Here is a 20,430-nt window from a genome sequence, read left to right on the forward strand (position 1 = left end):
CAAAGCTAGCTCTATCCACACAGGAAAAAAAAAAATGAATATACACACAAAACAGTTGAGTCAGTAATACATTTTTTCCATTGACTTCAACTAGAGTTTTAGTCAGGTCTTAGAAAGGGAAGAAAATAAATTGTACTGCAGGATACAATTAGCAACAGAAGGGGTAAGGGTGCTTGGTAATGTAATACACCTGCCAAAAGCCAATAGTTGTATAAGAATGTTATAGAAAATATAGAAAATGTGGGCCATAAAACAAATGTTGAACATTAGATATATTAATAGATTATTACTGAAAAGTCATACTTAAGATAAACAGACAAGCTGTATGTGACAAATGTTTCCCAATAAATGTATTATATATACAGGTTTGAAAATATATCCCTGCAATGCACCATTCCTGGATTCTGGCATGGAAAGTTCTTTTGCTCACTGTTACTTGTGGAAAAGAACAGATAAAGAAAACTTGATTTCAGCAAAAAACGTAGGTGTGTCAGGAGCTTTTAGATTTGACCTCTAGAAAATACAGGAAAAAAAGAGTAGCTGTCCAAAATGACTGTTTTAAAATTCCTACAACTTGGATTAAAAGCTATAGAAATTACTACCTAGGTTTAACTATGCAATAATGGCACCAACCAACAAACCATTTGTTAAAACAACTGTATACACTGGAACATGGGGTGGAAATTTTTATTGTAAAATTGTGAACTTAACTTCCACGTCTGATTTGCTGTTACATGATAGAGACAGATCTCTGTAATATGTCAGTGCTTAGAATATTGGGGAGAGGGGTGAGTGGGTGGGGGTGGGGAATGAGGAGGAAACAAGGGGTAAAGAACAGAGACGGCCACTAGATGGCTGGAAAGACATCAATTAAATTGCAATTTAGATATTTACCAGTAGATGGTAGCTATATATTATTAATTGTGAAGAACAGCTTCACAGTAAAACAATATTTTTATTATATGATCAGCTGGATTAAAACAAGTTAAATAACTACCAGATCCTCCCTCACTATTTCACACTGAGTTTTTATAAAACTCATAAAGTCCTTGATTTCAGGGTCTTTGGGTTTCTTTAGAATAATGTTATGCTGGAAGCTGAGTTAGGAAAAAAAATGAAACAAAGAACCTTATTTCTTTATGTCCATGTCCCTGCCAAGGCAGAATTTTTCCCATGGGTACATTTTCTGTCAGTTTTGTAATACCTCCTTTAAATGCCCTAAGCAAAACTGCCCCAATTCTCAGGACCCTGTTCCAGGATCTCATAAAGTTCCATCCCTCTACTCTTCTTTTGAAATTATGCATTTAACTTAATTCCTTTTATTCTTCATATAGCTACTCAGAGAGCCTAAAATCCAGAGTGTTAAACTCATTTGACTCCCTGGGCCAGATCCAAACCACGGGACTTCACACAGGCTGGATACAGAGCCACCTCCAACAGCAGGGCAAGCAGCATCAGGGAGCCACAAAAGTTAACACAGCTGTAGCTTGTCCCACTGCCAAAATGTGTCCTCAGTAGGCTCCAAACCCTATAATTTGGCAGATAACTTCACTCCCCTGCTTGCCCCACCCCTGAATTCCTAGTCCCTCAAGTAATGCTAGAGGCCAGATGACATGGCTGTGCAGGACAGATGTTTGACACCTTTGCCTTAAATAAATTTCCTTCCTCTGAACTGCTAGTGGAACTTTTCAAGATTTTGTACACTTACCCCCCTTGCCCTCATTTATACATTTAAAATGTGTCTAGTCTGTTTTGGGAGGAAAAAAAAATCTCCAGCTCCACAATTTAGTTCTTTAACAAATTACTTCAACTGTCAAGCAAAGAAGTTTTCAGTGCTGTACCTGTGGTTTTGAACTTCATGCAAACAAATGCCCAGTTAGGTGTTTAAATGTCTACCTATGTATGCTATTATCTAACTGATGTACAAAGTTACTGCAAACATACACATACACAATAGGCACATATTTTCATTAAAAGCTTTGTCCTTGTCTTGTTTTGAGAACAAGCCTGTTGTGCATTTGCATGCTTTAACAAGTTAATAAAACTGAACAGAAATACACTGGCAGAGTAATCAACTGGTAAGCATCTCCTCTTATGACATAAATATAAGCTTTGAAAAAAGAGAGAGAAATATTGGCTTCCTTAAAAAGATACGCCTTAATTTGGTTGAAGAGAAAAACAGAATCTATTTTATATAAAAAGCAGTGCTTAATTTTATATACCCAAAGCTGTGTACAAAGTTTCTGAGCACAGGGTTTTTGGTGACGTTTTTGCTTTCTGAATCCAATCCAGCGTCATTATCTACTTATATACATATGCATATCTGGTACAGACTTTAAGCTAACAAGACCCTTCAGATCACACAGCAGACACTCATGGTTTTACATACAGAGGTTCCCCAAAGTCAATAACCCAGGCAAGGATTCTGCATTATATGTAATGATGTATATGAAGATTGGTGTTCAATAAACGTCTGCATTTAAAAGTATGGAGTTTGTGCTACATGAGCTGAGGCACCCAAATCTTTTAGTTCAAATGTTGTAGCAAACTTAAAAGTCTATTTGGGTCAAGTCACTAGGGCTAGGCACAAATGTTTGAAAAGCCCGAGAAGGAACAGAACCAAATTATACTATTTTCTGTAAGCAGCATAGTTTATATTAGTAGCAAAACAAAACATGCATTTGCCCCATGTTGGGGGGGGGGGGCTAGAGGGGGGTGGTAAATTGTAGACTGGGTTCTGCCATTTTTAAACCAGTCTGTAAACTGAACTTCTGTTCTGTTACAGGTATAGATCAGTTTCCAATCACTTATATTGCTAAAAGTGTAATGCCTGTACCTGGCCTAGAAAAGACCAGAGAGCAAAATGGTGTAAAGCACTGACTATATTGGCATTTACAAAAATGATTTACATACAAAAAACCTTTATTATACTCAATTTAATAGTTTGGGGCATGGAATTTAAACAAGCAGCAGGAGATACAAAACATTTCTGGATATCATGTTTGTCAGGCAAAGCTGATATATACAAAAATATGCTTTTACTAGGATTCTGAGTCAAAATCATTATCTAGGAATGCAAGGATGACTGACATCAGCAAAAGACACCTTTTCAAGCAAAGATTTTCAACACAGCATCTGTAATATACATTTATCTTGGAAAGAGGTGGCAATTTCTCAGAACTTAAACAGCATTGGAAAATGGATGCAATTTTCAAGAAAGAATTTATAGTAAAACAATAAAAGACTCACTTAATAGAATATATATGTTAGAAAATAAAAGGTGCACAACACACATATGGTAAGTGAGTAAATACTAAAGGTGGTGTTGGTAGCAATCAAAAATCGTCTGGAAAAAGAGTGTTGTATATTACCACAAAAGTGATATAATTGTAAGAGTTGATTATCTTAAATATCTACGGTTAGTTTGACCTGAAAAAATTAAAATAGGTCTGAACAAATCCACCTACAGCTATTTAGTGCAATAAGCTGCCAAGAGCATTGTTTGGGAGAGAATGCATGTATCACAATATTTTTTTCTACTAATTTATCATCTTTCTGCAATCTAGCCTTTTTTAATTAATTGAAGTGTTTACAGTTCTGCTAAAACTTTGACGCATGGTCCACAATATAGAACTAGTCTGCCTTAACTAAGGATTTGTTCAGTCCTGCTACCTGTGACAGGTGTAAGTTAGTTTTAACACCATTCTCTGATGTGACTACAGGGGGAAAAAAGCAACATACTTGCTTTTTGTGAGCAATAGGTACTGTTTTACATCTGTATACAAATAAAAAAATAATAATTTGTTACTGTATGTCCATGCCATTTACTTTATACTTTTAATGTTCTGCATCTTCAACTTTTATATTTAACTCAGCACCTCAAAAGGTATGGAATGTGAAAATAACTTACTGAAAAATGCCAACATGAAGATGCCATCATTTCCCACTCTAAGCTGATCTGCATCACTGAAGTCATCCCGTGGTGGATACTCTTCTTCCTAGGTGTATAGGTTGTTGAAATTTTAGTAAAAAAAGTTTATCTGAGAATAAATGCACAGCCTATAGTTTAAAATGGTTAATTCTGTATTTGAATCATGGTAGAAGGATATTTTTGAGAGGTCTATATAGAAAACAAGATATGGATGTATAAGAGATAAACGCAACCTAGACACCTATTAAAGTTTATTGCTTGCTTTACTGCTTACTATGATAAAGTCCAGTAATATTTTTAATTCACACTTCTGCAAATGCAACAGTAACATACATTTAAAATGATATATTCAAATCTGAATTGAGCTACAGATCATTATTTCATACATGAAGAACTACAGTTAGAAAAATCAAAGGGAACAAAGTAGTTAAACTAGGGATGAATTTATCTTCAATGGGGTTAAAATGGACAAGTTTAGTTCCATATATGTGCCTAGTCATCTGATCAGCGTAAGTATTTACAATGTATTTATTCAATTAAATAACATTTATATGTAACACCCACTGTCTCATTATCTGTGCAGTTCAACCTCATCTTACAAGATAATCCTCTGCTCTCAGCTGAACATGATAAAGAAATAGGGCTGGAAAGATAATCTAGTCCAACCCCCTTAGTATCATTAAGTTACTAAAAAATAAACATTGAAGAAACTATTAAAATATTTACTATATTAGAAAAAAATCTCTTCTTTTTTTATTCAAGTTAAAAATATTATCAACCTTTCAAAAAAAAAAAATCACAGAATTCATTGACATTTGTAAGCTTTCTCCTTGAAGTAATTTTAAAATAAAACTGTTTTTTATAACTGTCCATCACAATCACAACTTACATTAGTACACAGGAATGTCTAGAGCAGAAACTTTTTCTAAGCAATTTCCTTAATTGCTAGCGTCATTTCAGGTCAATCTTTGTTTGCAAGATAGGGATACCCAGTGTATGTAAACTGCTGATTATTGCTGTTATTTTTAACCATGTTAGGTACGTGACCAAGGCCAAAGGGGAAGCATTTTAGTTAATAGCACTGGGTTGGAGCATTTCTGTAGCACTTGTGAATTCAGTGTTTGCCTATTCTGGGCAACACTTAGACTGTGTTTAGATTTCATTTGAACACAATGGCAATGAAATAAATATATAAGGAAAGTTTAGCCACCTACAACAGACAGCTCAAGCCCTATTTTTAAATAATCTTAATGCACTTACATTTTAAACATGGTTAAATACAGGTGAAGATCACATCTAGAACATACTGGAAGTCTTAGATTCAAGCAAAAATAGTAATTTCTTTATGTGAACAGGTTATATATGATCAACACAAATTGAGGAGACAATGTATTTTACATTTTATGCAACTGATTTAATATTGCATTTTAATTAACCTTTTAAAATAGTTTCCTAATTATAGCCATCAGTGGTTGGAGGAAGGGGCACAACTTATGTTAGGTCACTCTATGCTTACAAAGTAAAACACTTCAAGTTAAAAAAAACCAAAAGGTATGGTGGCTGAAATGCTAGATCTTGAGAACTTAAAATAAAACAGTGAATGAGCTTCAGTACACACCAGCATAACCGGCTGCTTGTTTACATAGTTGTAATTCAAAATGTCTTAAATGAGTCACATTCTTTAATAAATTATTCTGCATTTAGTCTTTCCTGGCTTTATACATTTTGGCACGTGATGGAAAATAAGACCCTACAACAAAAATGAATTTGGTTGGCACTTTCACAATCTCTAGCATGCTTCTGAAAAGATGGAATTGGAGCAAAATAATTGCTTTGTTAACAATGTCACCAGAGGGTGCAAATAATTTAAACTATAATCTTCCTCTCCAGACAGACATCCAATGTCTTTAACTTGAGCAAAGTTAATGATGAAACTCCTTCAAAATAATAATCCAAAAATCCCCAGTCGTGACAAAAATATTAAAAAAAAAAATCCCTGAGATGCTTAGATGTAGGACTTTTAAAAAAATCCTATTTTTAATGTTTTGATGCCTCATCAATATCAAAGATATTGACAAGACTGGATATATTCAACACAGGGCAAATAGTTCATTTGCATAAAGAACTGTATGCGGCATGATAAAATTAGGGGAAAATATATGAAGTCACAGTGAAAAAAATGCAAAACTGTAAACAAGCAAAAGATAAGTAAATGTCACACTGTGTTTACATGCAAAATATGCCTACATATTTTAGAATTCCTCATGTTACTTTGGTGATCCAAACACTGACCTTTTCACTGTCACTTGATCGTATTACAGACTCAGACTCAACAACTAAACAAACAACTCTCACGTGATAATACTTTTCTCTCTGCCAGTACAATGTGTATTGCTGTTTGGAGAATAAGATAAAGTCCGTATACATTTGGTCAGATTAATATCAAAAGAGTACAAACAAACAAAAAGGATGATGCGGTGGCTAGAAAAACACTGCAAGTCTTCCTGATGGTAAAAATGAGTGTAAGATTTGGAAGATATAAACTCTCACCTTTTTTCAAAAGTGTTTGCTATTTAGCCATAATAGTTTTAGTTAAGCTACACTTATGAGGAAATTGACATGGTGAGTCCCAGTAATGCTCACCTAATAGTTACACTGCTTCTGGTTCAGTAGGTAGCATACAAACTAAGCAGCATATATCTAAATGTACCATTCCCAGCAAGTAAGTTTGAAGTAGAGACAAGCTCCATATTTAAAAATGTATTAAATAACTCTTGATATGAAACTGAGCAATTTACTAAGTGTTTTGACTGTAAAGTTAACATAAAGGAATCCAATACTTTTCTATTTTCCTGAGTGAATTGTACTACTATAAAAGATCTTAAAATATTTTCAAAAGGGTAATAAACAGCCAAATGTATAAAAAAAAAAAAGGCTTGCCGAATGAGTTAGCACAGGCACCAAGTTTCTCTCTGCCATTTTTCAAACATGGGAAAAAGAAACGCTGGTCATAGAGAAATGACTGCTTTGAAAATGATGCTAGGCAAAGAGACAACCGCAAAGTAACTATTTAAGTTGGTTTAATAAAAGATATCAGTTTCATGCAAAAAACCTTGTCTGGGAAAAAATAAGCACTCCAATTAAGGAACTCCAATATCTTTGGGCAGGGCATAACTACCCTACAAATGTTAAATGTGCCTTAATTGGAAAATTTAGCTGTTGGTCTGCAACATTACACTCCTAGGACATTTAAACGTGTTCTCCAAGGAAAGTGGAGGAGGGGAGGGCAAATTAAAGTGCCCGGAGGGTCTTGTCTGTCAGCATCCCGATGCTGAAAAATGGCAGCAGGTCACATTAAACCTCATCAAGTGAGTTTTAGTTAAAGCACCCCCAACACCATTTTAGAATGCAGGGATGATAACACACAACATGCTGAAGTTGGCTAGAATGCAGTTATTATCACACTGCAGTAGACTCAATTACACAAGTAAGTTATGACAGTGCGTCAGAGCAGCCTCGCTGCATGTGTATAAGCGCCCCTAAGTACTAAAAAAGTTTAGTGCAACTTCTGTTGTAGTTTGAAAATGAATTAATGGTGTTTTTGAAGAGAGATTACATAAAAATTCAGAAATTAAAATGTGCCAAAGTTTACTTTGAGGAAATGTATTACAATTTTTCTCATTTTAAATTGATGGTTAATATTGCTTTGCTGTTTTTTAAAAGGTGATAAGAACCACATACTTCTCTCATTATCTAGTTATCTGGTAACAACTGAACCACATAAGCAACCCACATTAAACCACTATGAACTGTAAAAAGTATTTGTTAATGTTTTTAATTTGCAAACTTCAGAACGGCAAAATTCTGCTGAGATTCAGTAACAGTTCAACATATGTTTCCTATCTTTCCATAAGTGACTCCCCACAGTTGTTAGAAAGGCCAAATATGAATATAAAGCAGATATCTGCAGACAGACATGTTCTAATTAATTTTATTTTGTTCCACTAATTATAATATATTATTTTGCATAATAATCTGGGATATCTTCTTAAGGAAGAGTGCTATATCAAACTAGTTTATACTTAGTGTTACAATATTTGCATACTGAATTCTGATAATCTTAAAAATAATTAAATTGAGCTCTTTAAAACTAATCTTTAATCATGTGCAATCTAAATTTTCCAGAATCAGATTGCAAGACATACTTAGTAGCATTTGGTTTTATAATCATTACAAACTTAGAGATCGTAGAGATCCATCAGTCCACCGAACATGTCCTCACTACAGTTCAAAATCATTGTTACAGACCACTATCTTGGTTTTGTTTTAAAAATTTCTTTTCCTCAAAATAAACTACCTCCACCCCTTGCAGTAATGAGTTTTGTTTTGCTTTGCTTTGCTAGGGAAGGAGAAGCAGGTAAGGGGCATTCTGAATTTATTTGTTTTCCCAGGGTTTTATGGAACTCTGAAGTCCAGAACTGAATGCAGCTACCTTTCAACAGAAATAGATAGTTTAGTACTGTTTTTCTAAGGATGAGTCTTTTAAGTAAGTGAAAATAGCTACAGTGTACAATGTTGAATAGCATTAAATTAAAAAAATAAAGACACGTCTTTCTTTCACAAGTTCTCTCTCTAAATGAAAAACCTAACCAACTTTGCCCCTTTTACTGCATACTTCACACTATGGCTAATGCTGTAAGAAAAGAATCACCTACAACATAGGTTGTAGTAATTGCAGACCTTGTAATCTATTTTTAAGTATAAAACTACTTTTGTTTCTATGTTCAGAAAATATTTAACAACAAAATGCATTAACAGCCTAGGTACGTATCACAAAAAACAACAGTTTATTTTGTAAACTGCAAGGCACCAAATAATAAACAAAGCTTTAATTACAGTGGCAGTTGTGACTACCGCTATAATTAAGGTTGTGTCATTAGCTCTGTTCCAAACATTGTATTTCAGGAATTTATAAGTTTCTCCAAACCAAAACTAGACATGCAGAGCCTACCTGGAAAACAAGGTGTTGCATTAAAGCACTGTACAAACATTCCGTTTCTCCTGGGAAAGTCACTGGTCTCGCAGGAGAAGCCATGAGTGTACAGATTCCTGGCTTTTACTCCTAGAGTACAAATGGCCATTCCAGGAGAAAAATAACCTGGGAACAACCAGGGTTAAATCACTCCTAGGAGAGCAAATATCTGTACATGCTATGGCTTCTCTCACAAGAGAAAATATTCCTCCACCATCTTTTACTCCCCCTCCCCCCCCAACCCTCCACCGCCACGGAGACACTATGTCGCTCACTGGACACTGCTGCTCCAGCAGCAAGCAGAGCAGGCCCCCTTCACAGTCCTCCCATTGTGCTGCAGGGAAACAAGCTGACAATGCGCAGTTTGGGTCAGCCAATCAGGGCTGCCCATACACTGCTGCCATCTGTCACTAGACAGACTAAGGGTGCCTGTAGAGCATTGCTGCAATGTGTACAGTGTCAGCATCACAAGGTCTCTGCTTTTCAGGGCCTTCAGCATTTGAATGCCTGTAGTTATAACTCTGGCTAAGTTTTTCTACCAGGAGAACACACCTGGGAGAAGTCTCCCAGGTTATTTGAATGTGAATACTCAGCCTGAGAAAGCAGTCACTGGTAAATATGTACTATGGATCTATGCAATTCAGGTAGCTTGCAGAATATTTTTTGACAGAAACTATAATTTCCTGAAAAAAGAACTGAAGATATAAACATTACAAATCAGTGATCAAATAGCATACCTTTTACAACAACTCTGAGATTTCAATGATGCAAAGATAATTCCACAAAGGACACTGGGAATCATCGTAAGTGATTACTTGGCAGAAGAAAAGTTCACAAAAAGATCTAAAACTAGATAGAACTGTACCATACCTCTGGTGGACTGAGGAATATTTCATCAAACAGACTCCTAGACTCCCTAAATTGGCCGTGCTAAGCATGTAAAATAGAAAAACATAAGACAAAGAACTAAAGACGACTGTTATGCAAAAGCCTTGTATTACACAAAAAACAAGTCATTTAAATTATCTTCAATATTTTGTTTCCACGTAACCCTTTAAAAAGTCACTTAATTTGAAATGGAAAAAATGCATATTGAAAAATAGGATATATAATGCTTCTACCACTAAAGACTAAGTGCAGTGAAAATCTTTCAGGTATACTGATACAGCCAGAGACACTGGTGAGAAGGGGCTGGGGGGCAGAGGGATGAAAAGGAAATAAATTATTCAGTATACTATTACATACAAAGCCTGTACTAAAAGAATTGTTTTATTGTTGAAAAGTCAAGCACTCAGAAGTTAGGAAAGGAATTGTGTTTACCCATGCAGGCTTAATTCTCCCCTATGCACATGTGCATTACGATGCCATCTTGAATTGCTGATTACCCAATTATTTTGCATAAATCCTGTCTGATTCAGTATGCTGGATGAGTGGGGATCACTACATAAGGAGCAATATATTGCTTTCTCATTGTTCAATGTGTGGCTCTATCCCTTGTTCACTGCACAAATTATTAGGAAAAAAACCTCTTGCTAGGAGGGTAGTAAAGCACTGGAGCAAGTTACCCAGAGAGGTTGTGGAATCTCCATGCTTAGAGGTTTTTTAAGACTAGGAGAGACAAAGCTTTGGATATGGCAATCTAGATGGGGATGGCCCTGCTTTGAGGAGGGGGTTGGAACAGATCTCCTGTGGTCCCTTCCTACCCTATTTTTCTGATTCTATTATTCAAGTACTGCTGTGAAGACAACTGTTATGATCACCATAGAAATGCCCACAAGTAAATTTAGTATGAATGCTTCAAATACAGTAATGCATTTTGTTCTTACCACTTCTATGCAGGAAGTGGGTAGAATTATTCCCATTTTACAGATGAAAAGCAAGGTAGGGTGGTGCCTTAGAAACTAACTGGTTCAGAGAGGCAAGCTTTTGCAGGACACAGCCTATTTCATCAGATTTTAGGGATGTAAAACTGAGGGAGATAAATTTCCTTTCCATTTCTATTTCAGATGCCAAATACTCTGAAAACTTTGTATGCCATGTTCAGTACAACTCCCACTGATTTTAGGAGCAGTCAGGGTCTCAGACTGGTCATCCAGAAAGTGGAGAGGAATTAAGAGCTATCTGTGAAAAGTTTAGTTTTATCAATTTGCTTAATCTTACATCCTAAGTCTTTGGGAAAGGCAAAGGCAGGATTCCATTCTCCGCAGCAAAATACAACTATTTCAAGCATGAGACCCTTCTTTTTCTTCATGCAACGTAATCCCCAGACTTATCTGCTACAGACCTTCAAGTAATGAAAGCAATGGAGCTGGGGTGTACAGACATCTCTTACTACATAACCTTAACTCATTCCTAGAACATATCCATCCTGTGGTCTGGATGAAGCAAGGGTCCTATGGAAAATATGCTTTGTGATGGCGCAAATAAAATATAAAGGGGGTTGAATTAATATTGCACTGCCAACTACATTTTTGGGAGCTTACTAACTTTTGAATGCTTGACCATGCAATCTGGATACTGCTGTCTGAAAATAATGTACATTCTTAGGGAAGAAAACTGAAACAAAATTAGAACATGATCCATTTTTGATGCCCACATGGACCATCAGAAGAACTGGAACATTTAGATACACTGTACAAACACCTGAGATGAAGTAAATGATAGTACTAGTAGGTTGTCATCTACTACATGTACAAGCACTTAAGGGTATCATGGTCCCAATGAATTTCAGATTCTTTGCTGACACCTGAGGAATGATGAGACAAGAGTCTTCTAACTGTTCAAGGCTCTGAAGGGGATTGTCCTCTAGCAGCTACAAGCTTCTGATTATTTTATTCCAAACTTATTTTGTGCCCCATCACGTGTTAACATGTCCCACTTCTCTCTCACTGCCCCTAAGTTGCTTGCCCTGGTTGCATTCTCCTTGCCTCACTCTCAACATCAGCTCCACAGGCTTCTCATCCTAGACCCAGCCTGGTCTATTGGGCTTCTTTTCCAGATCCCCAAAAACCACTCCCTCACTCCTTTTCTCCCCTGCCCCCAAATCTCAGCCTCTCAATCCTAACCTTCATTGCCTGGGACAGAGAGCTAGCACTCTTTGTCCGAACTGTTCCAGTTTGTCTCCATTCCCACAAGATGCAGTCTCAGACTCCTTGTCTCCATTTGCTTTTTCCTCTCCCCACTGATCTGCTTCTCCCATCTCCATTTAAATCAAACAGCTCTCCTTCATGCTGATCAGATGCCAGAAGTGGGGAGAAAAGCATCAAGGCTAGAAATAAATGTCACCATATGAAACAGATCAGCAATGCCACAAGGTATTGCAGCACTATGATCCGCTTCACTGGGCAAAACGTTAAGTTATCCCTTCTCCCACCCTTCGTGATGCGAGACAAGGGGTGATGTGGTTTCCCCACTTCCCCTGCTCAGGCAGACCTGTCCCTGGTAATCACTGGGGGATGGGTCTGGCTAAGAAAAATCCTTGCTTTTCCCTTCCCAGCCAGACCTCCTCCCTGAAAGACGTGCTTTCTCTTAGTCAGAACCATGCCCCAGATCTGGCTTAGCAGGGAACCCAAACTTCCCTACTGAACTACAAATACCCCAAGATTCTTCAGGGTGCCTCTCTGTAAGCAAGAAATGGGGGCAGAAATTCCAGGGACTTGACCTCAAGCTCAGGGTGCCTGTATATGTCCACCACAGAGGTAATAGATATCTGCAGCAATAAAATGGCAGAGTCTATCACCACCTTTTGTTGCACCGTTGATTTTCCTTTCATGTGGTGCAACAAAGGGTATCAATGTCTATTTGCACAGCATTTGTGCCACCATAAAAATGCTTATGGTGGCACGTGAGACGTCAGACATCCTGTTTCCATCCCAAAAGCACAAAAGAAACTGATTTTTGTTTTCCATTCTAGTGCTCAGTCCCAACCACCACCCAAAACATCTGGCAGCAGTCATCATAAGGAAAATTCAGATGGGACACCGTATAATCTCTCCTGTTCTTAATCAGTTTTAAGAGTTGTGAAGTTCAAGCTCACTAAACAGTAAGGGAATTTTCAGAGATTTTTAGCTTCTTAAAAAAAAAAAAAAGAAGAAAGGAAATCACTACTGAGCTAGGTTTTTCAGTGCTACCAGTTCCCCCTACAATAATAATAATAATAATAAACCCCTTAAAGTCTATTAGTAACATCTGAAATATCCTGAATTTGTACAACTATTCTTCAGATGTACCCTCATAACTGTAAAACCGTGAAGCCCTAAAAAAAATCTCTCAGGGCCTCAACACTTGTGTATAATTTTGTTCCCATAACTGACAGTGGGCACAGGACTGCAGGAGAAATTAGTCAATAAATCTCACATTGAAAACTAGCTAGTCTGCACGATGAGCGAGTGCAATCAGATGGTCAGGATTCTAAATGTATCTTACCAGCACCTGCATATAACCATGGTCTCAGTGATTCTTAGCAAAAGAACTGAGTTATTGTGATACAGACTACATGCCAACTAATATCTCCCACAATATAAAACAGCAGTAATCCTACCTCCGAGGACCTAGGAGAAAAAACAAAAACACACTGTTGGTGCTTGAAGCAGGAATCAGTGATATTGCCATTTCAGGTTCCAATTGCCAAGTGAGAGACACTGTTTCTGAGCACTCTAGCAGAATTTAATAGTATATATTCACTATGTCAGAAATAAGACAAAACACTGGACAATTAGACTCACACTCAAAAGGGAAAGATGTTTAAATCGCTAATTTAGATAGATGAAGTGCCTAACTTAGTTGAAGTTCTACAGAACAAAAAATTGAGACATTAACCTTATACCTTCTAAAAAATCTAAAATATGTCATTTTGCAGCCACTATTTCTGTTGTCACCTTTCCCCCTCCTTTCTACAAAAAAACCCCAACATTTCAGTTCCTGCACTTAAGATGTAACCATTCAAAGATCAGCCTAAGTGTAGGAAGTGGAATAGATAATTTACGATTCTCTAGCTAAAAAGAGGCAAAGGACTGGAAATATTGTCAAACCAAGCAGAAAATGTGACATTTGAAACGTATTAGAAAACAGAGCTTTACTTTAAAAAAAATGGTATTTTTCTATTGTACTTTCCACATATCTAATTGAAATTAATTCATTCTAAAAGATACTTAGGAAACTGAGATTACAAAAATAATTTAAAAAGTTAAAATGTGCACCTAAATTATTTGAGACTATCTTAAAGTACTGTACACTATTAAATCAACCTTAATTATAGATTTCCCAAAAGATATTTAAACAAATATTTCACTTACTCTTTGGGCTGCTTCAGCTGCTGCAGCTGCCATTGCTGCAGCTTTAGCTTTCTCTGCTTCATCGTAAGTAGGAAGAGAGGTAGCTACACTATATGGAGGTGGTACAGGGTAAAATTCATTTTGTGTTTCTGCTAAAGAGAAAGAAATAAAAGTGGAAGCAGTGAGTGTCATGGTTTGGTTATCTTGGAAAGATATCAACAAGGGCCAAGTACTACAGCAATCTTAAAAGGATCATTCACAAACAGGACCGGTAACATTTAAATTGTGGAGTCATTAATTTTAGTCTTTGTGCTATAAAAACATGAACTACCAGTGTCTGCAGACTTCATGAAAAGGTTTGAGATGTTACTCTTTTTTATTACAAACAAGCACAAGTCACAATTTCAAGTTACTATCAGCTTCAGCTCAAGGCAATACAGCTTGACCTGGATACTGAAAAACAGTAAAGACTTTTAGAACAAAGATTTACATTCAGTCAACACATCACAGCAAATGTTCCACTTGCATATACATTTTTTGAGCTGAAAGAGGATCAGGAATACAAAACAGCAACCAAAGAAAAGTTTCAAGTTCTGGATATTAAAAACTAAATAGAGGGCTATGCAGAGCATAACGGTTCATCAACTGTGGAATCCTGTTACAAGGTTCAGTAGAACTATGTAAAACAGATTCTTTCAACATTTCTTTCAATATGGCCAATTTTCTTTTTAGAACCAATAGACTTATGTGGTAGAATACACAAGTTTTAGTCTGTGCAGTCCAACACTTGACTTTCCTCTCCACTTTCACTTAGCCTGGAAGAGAGTTCTGGGGTGATAGAAGTTCCCAGTAAAGAAGCCTATTTTACAATGTTCTGTACAGGAAGACATCAATGCATAATAGTCTTCTATTTGGATCAGGGCCACAACAGACATGAATAGGAGACTGTCTTCATTCATATATAATTAAATACTAACCAGAGCAGAGAGAGACTGGCTCTAGAGCCCCCTGGTAATGGAACACCCTAGTTTTTAAGTTCCTGGTCTAAATCAGACAAGGTGGGAGCCTGAACTTGAGTCTCCCCCAAGTCAGACAAGTATCACAACCTATGCCAGGGCAAGTTTCACTCTCCCTCTTCTCTGGTTTTGGCCAATAATTCTATTGTGGTGCTGGGAAACTTCTCAAAAGTTTTTCTGTAGGTGGTATGTACCTGTACAGCATATATACACTTCTCTAAAGGCACCTAAAAATTATGTACGCTGTTTGTAGCAGAGGAAAAATACCTGGGGTTGCAGCCGCTTCTACAGCTATACTAGAATAAGGTGGAGGAGAAGTATCTGCTTCAGATGAAGCTGCTGTTTGAGAAGTCTGTGCAGTCTCTGTAGAAGTAGACGGTTGCTCAACAGTCGAGGACTCCGAAGGATCATCTTCATTGTGAAGCTTAAAATAAAACACACACATACAATATGCTTTCAGATAATTCAATGAAGTAAAAGCAAATACCTACATAAACCTTTCAGACATTACCACAAATCAGCAATGAATTCGGCACTTATTTTTTTTAAGTTTATTGGAATAATGTATAGTAGGGGCATCCAACTGATTTCATCCTGCGGGGCCAGATTACCCACCTCTAACCATATGCCAGAGCTGCTGCACTGGCAAGGCTCCAGAACCTGGGGGTTGCTGCTAATCAACTCTTCTTTTCCCCTCTTTCTGATTTAAGTCATCAACAGTAACTAAAGAACCCAAATTAGGCAGTGGGCAAGAGGATAAACGGGTGAGAACTGGTAGAGTTCATTCTGGCATTCTAAAGCCACACCAACAAGTCCTAAAGACAGTAATTTACCCATTTAGACAGGCCCCATGTATAGCATATGCTAAATAAAAATAAGTCACCAAACTAATAAACTAACAAGACTGAATAAAACACAAGGAACCCCAAGTATAGCCTTTAACAGCAACTTTTAAGCAATCACTTTAGAAGTGTGATGATCAACCTTCTGGCCCTGTGGGTTAGTCCATGGGACAGATTTCATGTGTAGGTAAAATCTAGTGTGCTCGCCAGAGACTAGGTGGCCTGACCTATGCACCAGCCTGATCCTATGCACTAAATCTGGCCACAGAGCGACCCTGGATGCTGACACCACTAGATGCTGACATGATCTAGCATGCAGGGTTGCATCACCTAGCCCATAAGGTTTCTCACAAGTCCAGAAATTCAGCACAAGGGAAGCTGCAATTAACACTTCCACTGCTCCCCTACCACCACATTTTTGGACCCATAGGGAGACCCATGAAATGGTCTCATGGCCCAGAGGTTGAGCATGACTGCTTTAAAAGAATCTATTAGGTATCCAGTACAACTCAACAGTATTTTTAAGATCTCCTTGACTATGCAACAAGGATTTTTTTTTATTCTTAAAACTGTTTCTATTGCATATTAAAATGCCATGTACTTAAGAGCTCTTTAAGATCCCAAATCATAAACAAAAAATATTGTATGTATATGGAGATGAACATAATTGATCCACTTTTAGCAAAATATCTACCCAATTGTCTTTTGTTATAGCAATTCAAGGTAGTTACACATCCTATTTTATTTGTATACTTATGACGCAAGATTTGCAGCAAAAAATTACTGCAGGGATTTCGTTTAAGAGGTAACAAACCTAGAAGAATGGTATATATCCTAGAGTTTTAGAACAACTTGAAAATGAAGTAATTCAGCTCTTATACCCAAAGACTGGTGAATTAGAGATTACTTTACAAGTCAGAAAAAAAAAAGCAGATAAAAGACTGTATATTTTCAGAAACACTGTCATCAGTCTCATAAGATTATATTGAAGGAACTGTGCTCATCACATATAAGGTAATAGCATTGTCATGGGTTTAGGAAGTGGTTAAACAAGAAAAAACCAACAGGAATAAACTACTGGTTTTCATTATGGTAAAAAGGTTAACATGGGGTACTGCAAGGATACATACAGGCAATCCCTGCTTAACGCAGTTTTGCTTAGCACTATTTTACTATAATGCTCATTTTACATCAATATCCGATTTCAATTAGTGCTCAGTGAGTTTCATTATAATACTCATGGTTGCCATCTTGGTTAGTCAAAAACTCTCAGTTTCACTTAACACTATTCCGCTTAACACTCCATTTTTCGGGAACCAATTAAAAGCACTAAGTGTTGTTGCGCTATAGATTCAGAAAAGTTTGAGTAAAAAAGTAAGGTCAAGAATATGCACATAGTGAAAAATGATTTACATCAGCAGAGACCAGAGCATACTGAAAAGAGCTTCAGAATGCCTCAAGAGAGTTAGACCTATGGGAAACAAATTGGGAGACAAGATTTGAATGCAAGCAGCACGACAAAGGGAAAGCCTAATGAAGAACAGAAGAAATAGTCTAGACTAATAATACAAATTTCTGGGATCTAAACTAACCATAACCACTCAAAGAAAAATTTAGCGTCCTATGGAAGCAATTCAAAGAAAGCTACTCTTCAAAGATCAGAGACAGTCAACAGTTCTGCTTACCCAGTCTCAAAAGAAATATATCAGGAATGGAAGAGATCCAAACCATGGCAAAGCTGAGAGGAAACAACCATGTAAAAAAAGAGGCTGAAAAGATCAGAGCTATTTAGCATAGCAAAGAGGACAACAGACTTGTCTGAAATACTAAAGAGAACACAAAAATTAAAAATAGATATTTCTATTTATAAGAGCAGGAGGTCCAAGGACATCGAAATACGGTAACAAAGTACTTCAAAATATAAACAAAGCAAATTTACCCTGCAGAATTCACTGCTACAAAATATCACAAAAGTGAAAACAATAAGATCAGATATTTGTAACTGCAATACATATACAAAGACAGAAGAGTTATAACCTATGTTTCAAGGCATTACTTAAGACTGGTTCAAAGCTATACAAACTGAGAACAAAAATAAAGCCCAAGTCCTTGACATTTTTAAATCAATCCTATTTGTATTATCAATCACTATTACAGAGAAAGTTTCTCTACTGGAAGTTTTTCCCATAACTAAGTCTGAATCGCTTGATACTACTACGCTGGGGGGAAAATGGATCACTGATCTGAGGTATATAGTAATTCATACGTTAAGCAACTAAATTCTCACAAAGGCAATATTTAATACTAAAAATACTGCTTTAAAACAGCTATTTGTTTCCCACCCCCATTCTATTAAGAGAAAATAGCTTTCCCCACCCCCATTACAAATTGCTACCAAGCAGTTGTGAACAGGCACAAAACACTTTGGCCAGGTACAGACGTTGTACTTTTACAGGTATAAATGATTGGAAACTAGTCTATACACATAACAGAACAGAAGTTGGGCAGACAAACTGGTTTAAAAATTACAAAACCCAGTCTAACATGTGTCCCCCCTCCCAACCAAATGGCAAACGTGTGTTCTGTTCACTACCAACCTAAACTACGTCACTTCCAGAACACCACATAAGCTTAGATCGATTCCACCACAGGCTTTTTGAATGGCTGTACCTGGCCCGTGTCAAGTAGTCAAATAAGACTAAATATAAAATGGAAACTAACTCTCCAAGTTATCAGCTTTTTCCCCTGCAGATTTGAAAAGCAGGTCAGAGTAGTACAGCCTTCCCTTTCCATGTTATAATTTCTTAACTAAAATTTTCTTTTAATTAAATTGCAGCAAATTACAGAATGCCTCTCTTAAAAGCTTTAATTCAGTTGGCCCATCTCTAGCATAAAACAGGTTTCTGGGCAGCTATTTTGAGAAATTCTGTGATAAATCTCTCGCACAGTCCACGGATATCATGGCATCCAGCTGACCCTGAAAGCTTTCAAGTTAGAGCGGGGCATGCTTCTTTGTAAGCAGTTTTGAATTCCTCCTGAACTGCCTGCATGTTTATCCCACGCTTGCTCTCCCATCCCCCTGTCATGTACTGTAGGTTAGAGGGATCATCAAGGTCACATTACATGGGCTAAATTTATGCTTTGGATTTTTAAAAGGGGATAGCAATGGGTCTCTTCCTAAAATCAAAAGTTCAGAACCATACGGAGATCATTAGGGAGTGCACAATGTAGTACAAACCATCCAACTCTACCATACACAAATTTAAAAGCTCCTTTATTCTTCATAACTAAGCTGAGCTATTGGGACTGAGTTCCTCAAAAAAAATTTTTAAATTATCTCCCATATTACATACCAAAAAAAAAAAAAAAAAAAAAAGACTGAGCATCCGTGATCCATTTAGTACTTTCAGAACTTTTAGGATCAAATGCACAATGAAAAAAAATGTGACAATTACTTTCTTTGACTTGACCACTTCATTTTCAATTATCACACCCATACCTGAAAAGAGTACAACATCTTCTTGTAGTGTTTATTCCTTAGGTGTAACCTTCATTTTCTTTGTGACATCAGTTATTTCCAAACAACTAGGTGTGATGTCATATGATCGATGACTTCACATAGGGGAATATGGAACACGGGAGGAACCATCTGTTATTGTACCAGAGATCCTCGGTAGGGAGTGGGTCGAATGAAAAAAAAGTGATGACTGAAGAGAGCCTACTACCCTTCTGAATTTTTACATCCATGACAATTCCAGAGCACAAGCTCTTCAAGCCTACACAAGGCTGCTTTGAATACTGGCAAAAGTCCCATTTTCTAAGATTAAGAGTACAATTAAATAAATATTTTACTTCTACACTCTACAAAATACACTACCCAAGTTAGCACTGCCGTATTATTCTCACATTATATTATTTTTAAAATTAATTTTAAAACCTTCTCACTTTATGGGTTATTCAATTCAATATCTATATAAAAGACATTGCTATGTTAGGAATGTGCATCTTATGCTCACCTTGTCTATTGCTTTTTACCTTATACTATAAATCTAAGGGCCCCAGGACAAGATTTGGTTTTTAATTGTTTGTACAAAATTAGTATAAGTAGCCCTAGTAAAAAATGGAATCTAAGATTTGTCAACATCCCTCTGTGCTAGTCCTAAAACAGGTTTGGCTGGTGCATCCCCCTTTCCCAGACTTTCATAATTCAAATGTAGTGTTCCACGGTCTCAGTTTTTATTTTAAAAAAATTGGGGAATTTTTCAGGGTTGATCTTTGAAACATAAAAACCAGGATGAAATCAGGATAAAGGGAAGAAAAGAGAAAAAAAATCAGT

General features: G+C 36.7%; 1 protein-coding gene across 1 annotated transcript in view; it reads right to left on the reverse strand.

The window, feature by feature from the left end:
- The window catches only part of NDFIP2 (Nedd4 family interacting protein 2), a 39,438-nt gene extending 23,741 nt beyond the window's left edge, over positions 1-15,697 (reverse strand). Inside the window, exons 1-4 of the mRNA XM_019528501.1 lie at positions 15,520-15,697; positions 14,258-14,385; positions 9,834-9,893; positions 3,911-3,998 (exon numbers count right to left, since the gene is read on the reverse strand). Of these exons, the coding sequence (XP_019384046.1) occupies positions 3,911-3,998; positions 9,834-9,893; positions 14,258-14,385; positions 15,520-15,697 (454 nt within the window). The remainder of the gene's footprint in view (positions 1-3,910; positions 3,999-9,833; positions 9,894-14,257; positions 14,386-15,519) is intronic.
- Positions 15,698-20,430: the final 4,733 nt, after the last annotated feature.

The sequence above is a fragment of the Crocodylus porosus genome, unplaced genomic scaffold (genome assembly GCF_001723895.1).
Source record: "Crocodylus porosus isolate Cpor-Errol unplaced genomic scaffold, CroPor_comp1, whole genome shotgun sequence".
NCBI lineage: Eukaryota > Metazoa > Chordata > Crocodylia > Crocodylidae > Crocodylus > Crocodylus porosus.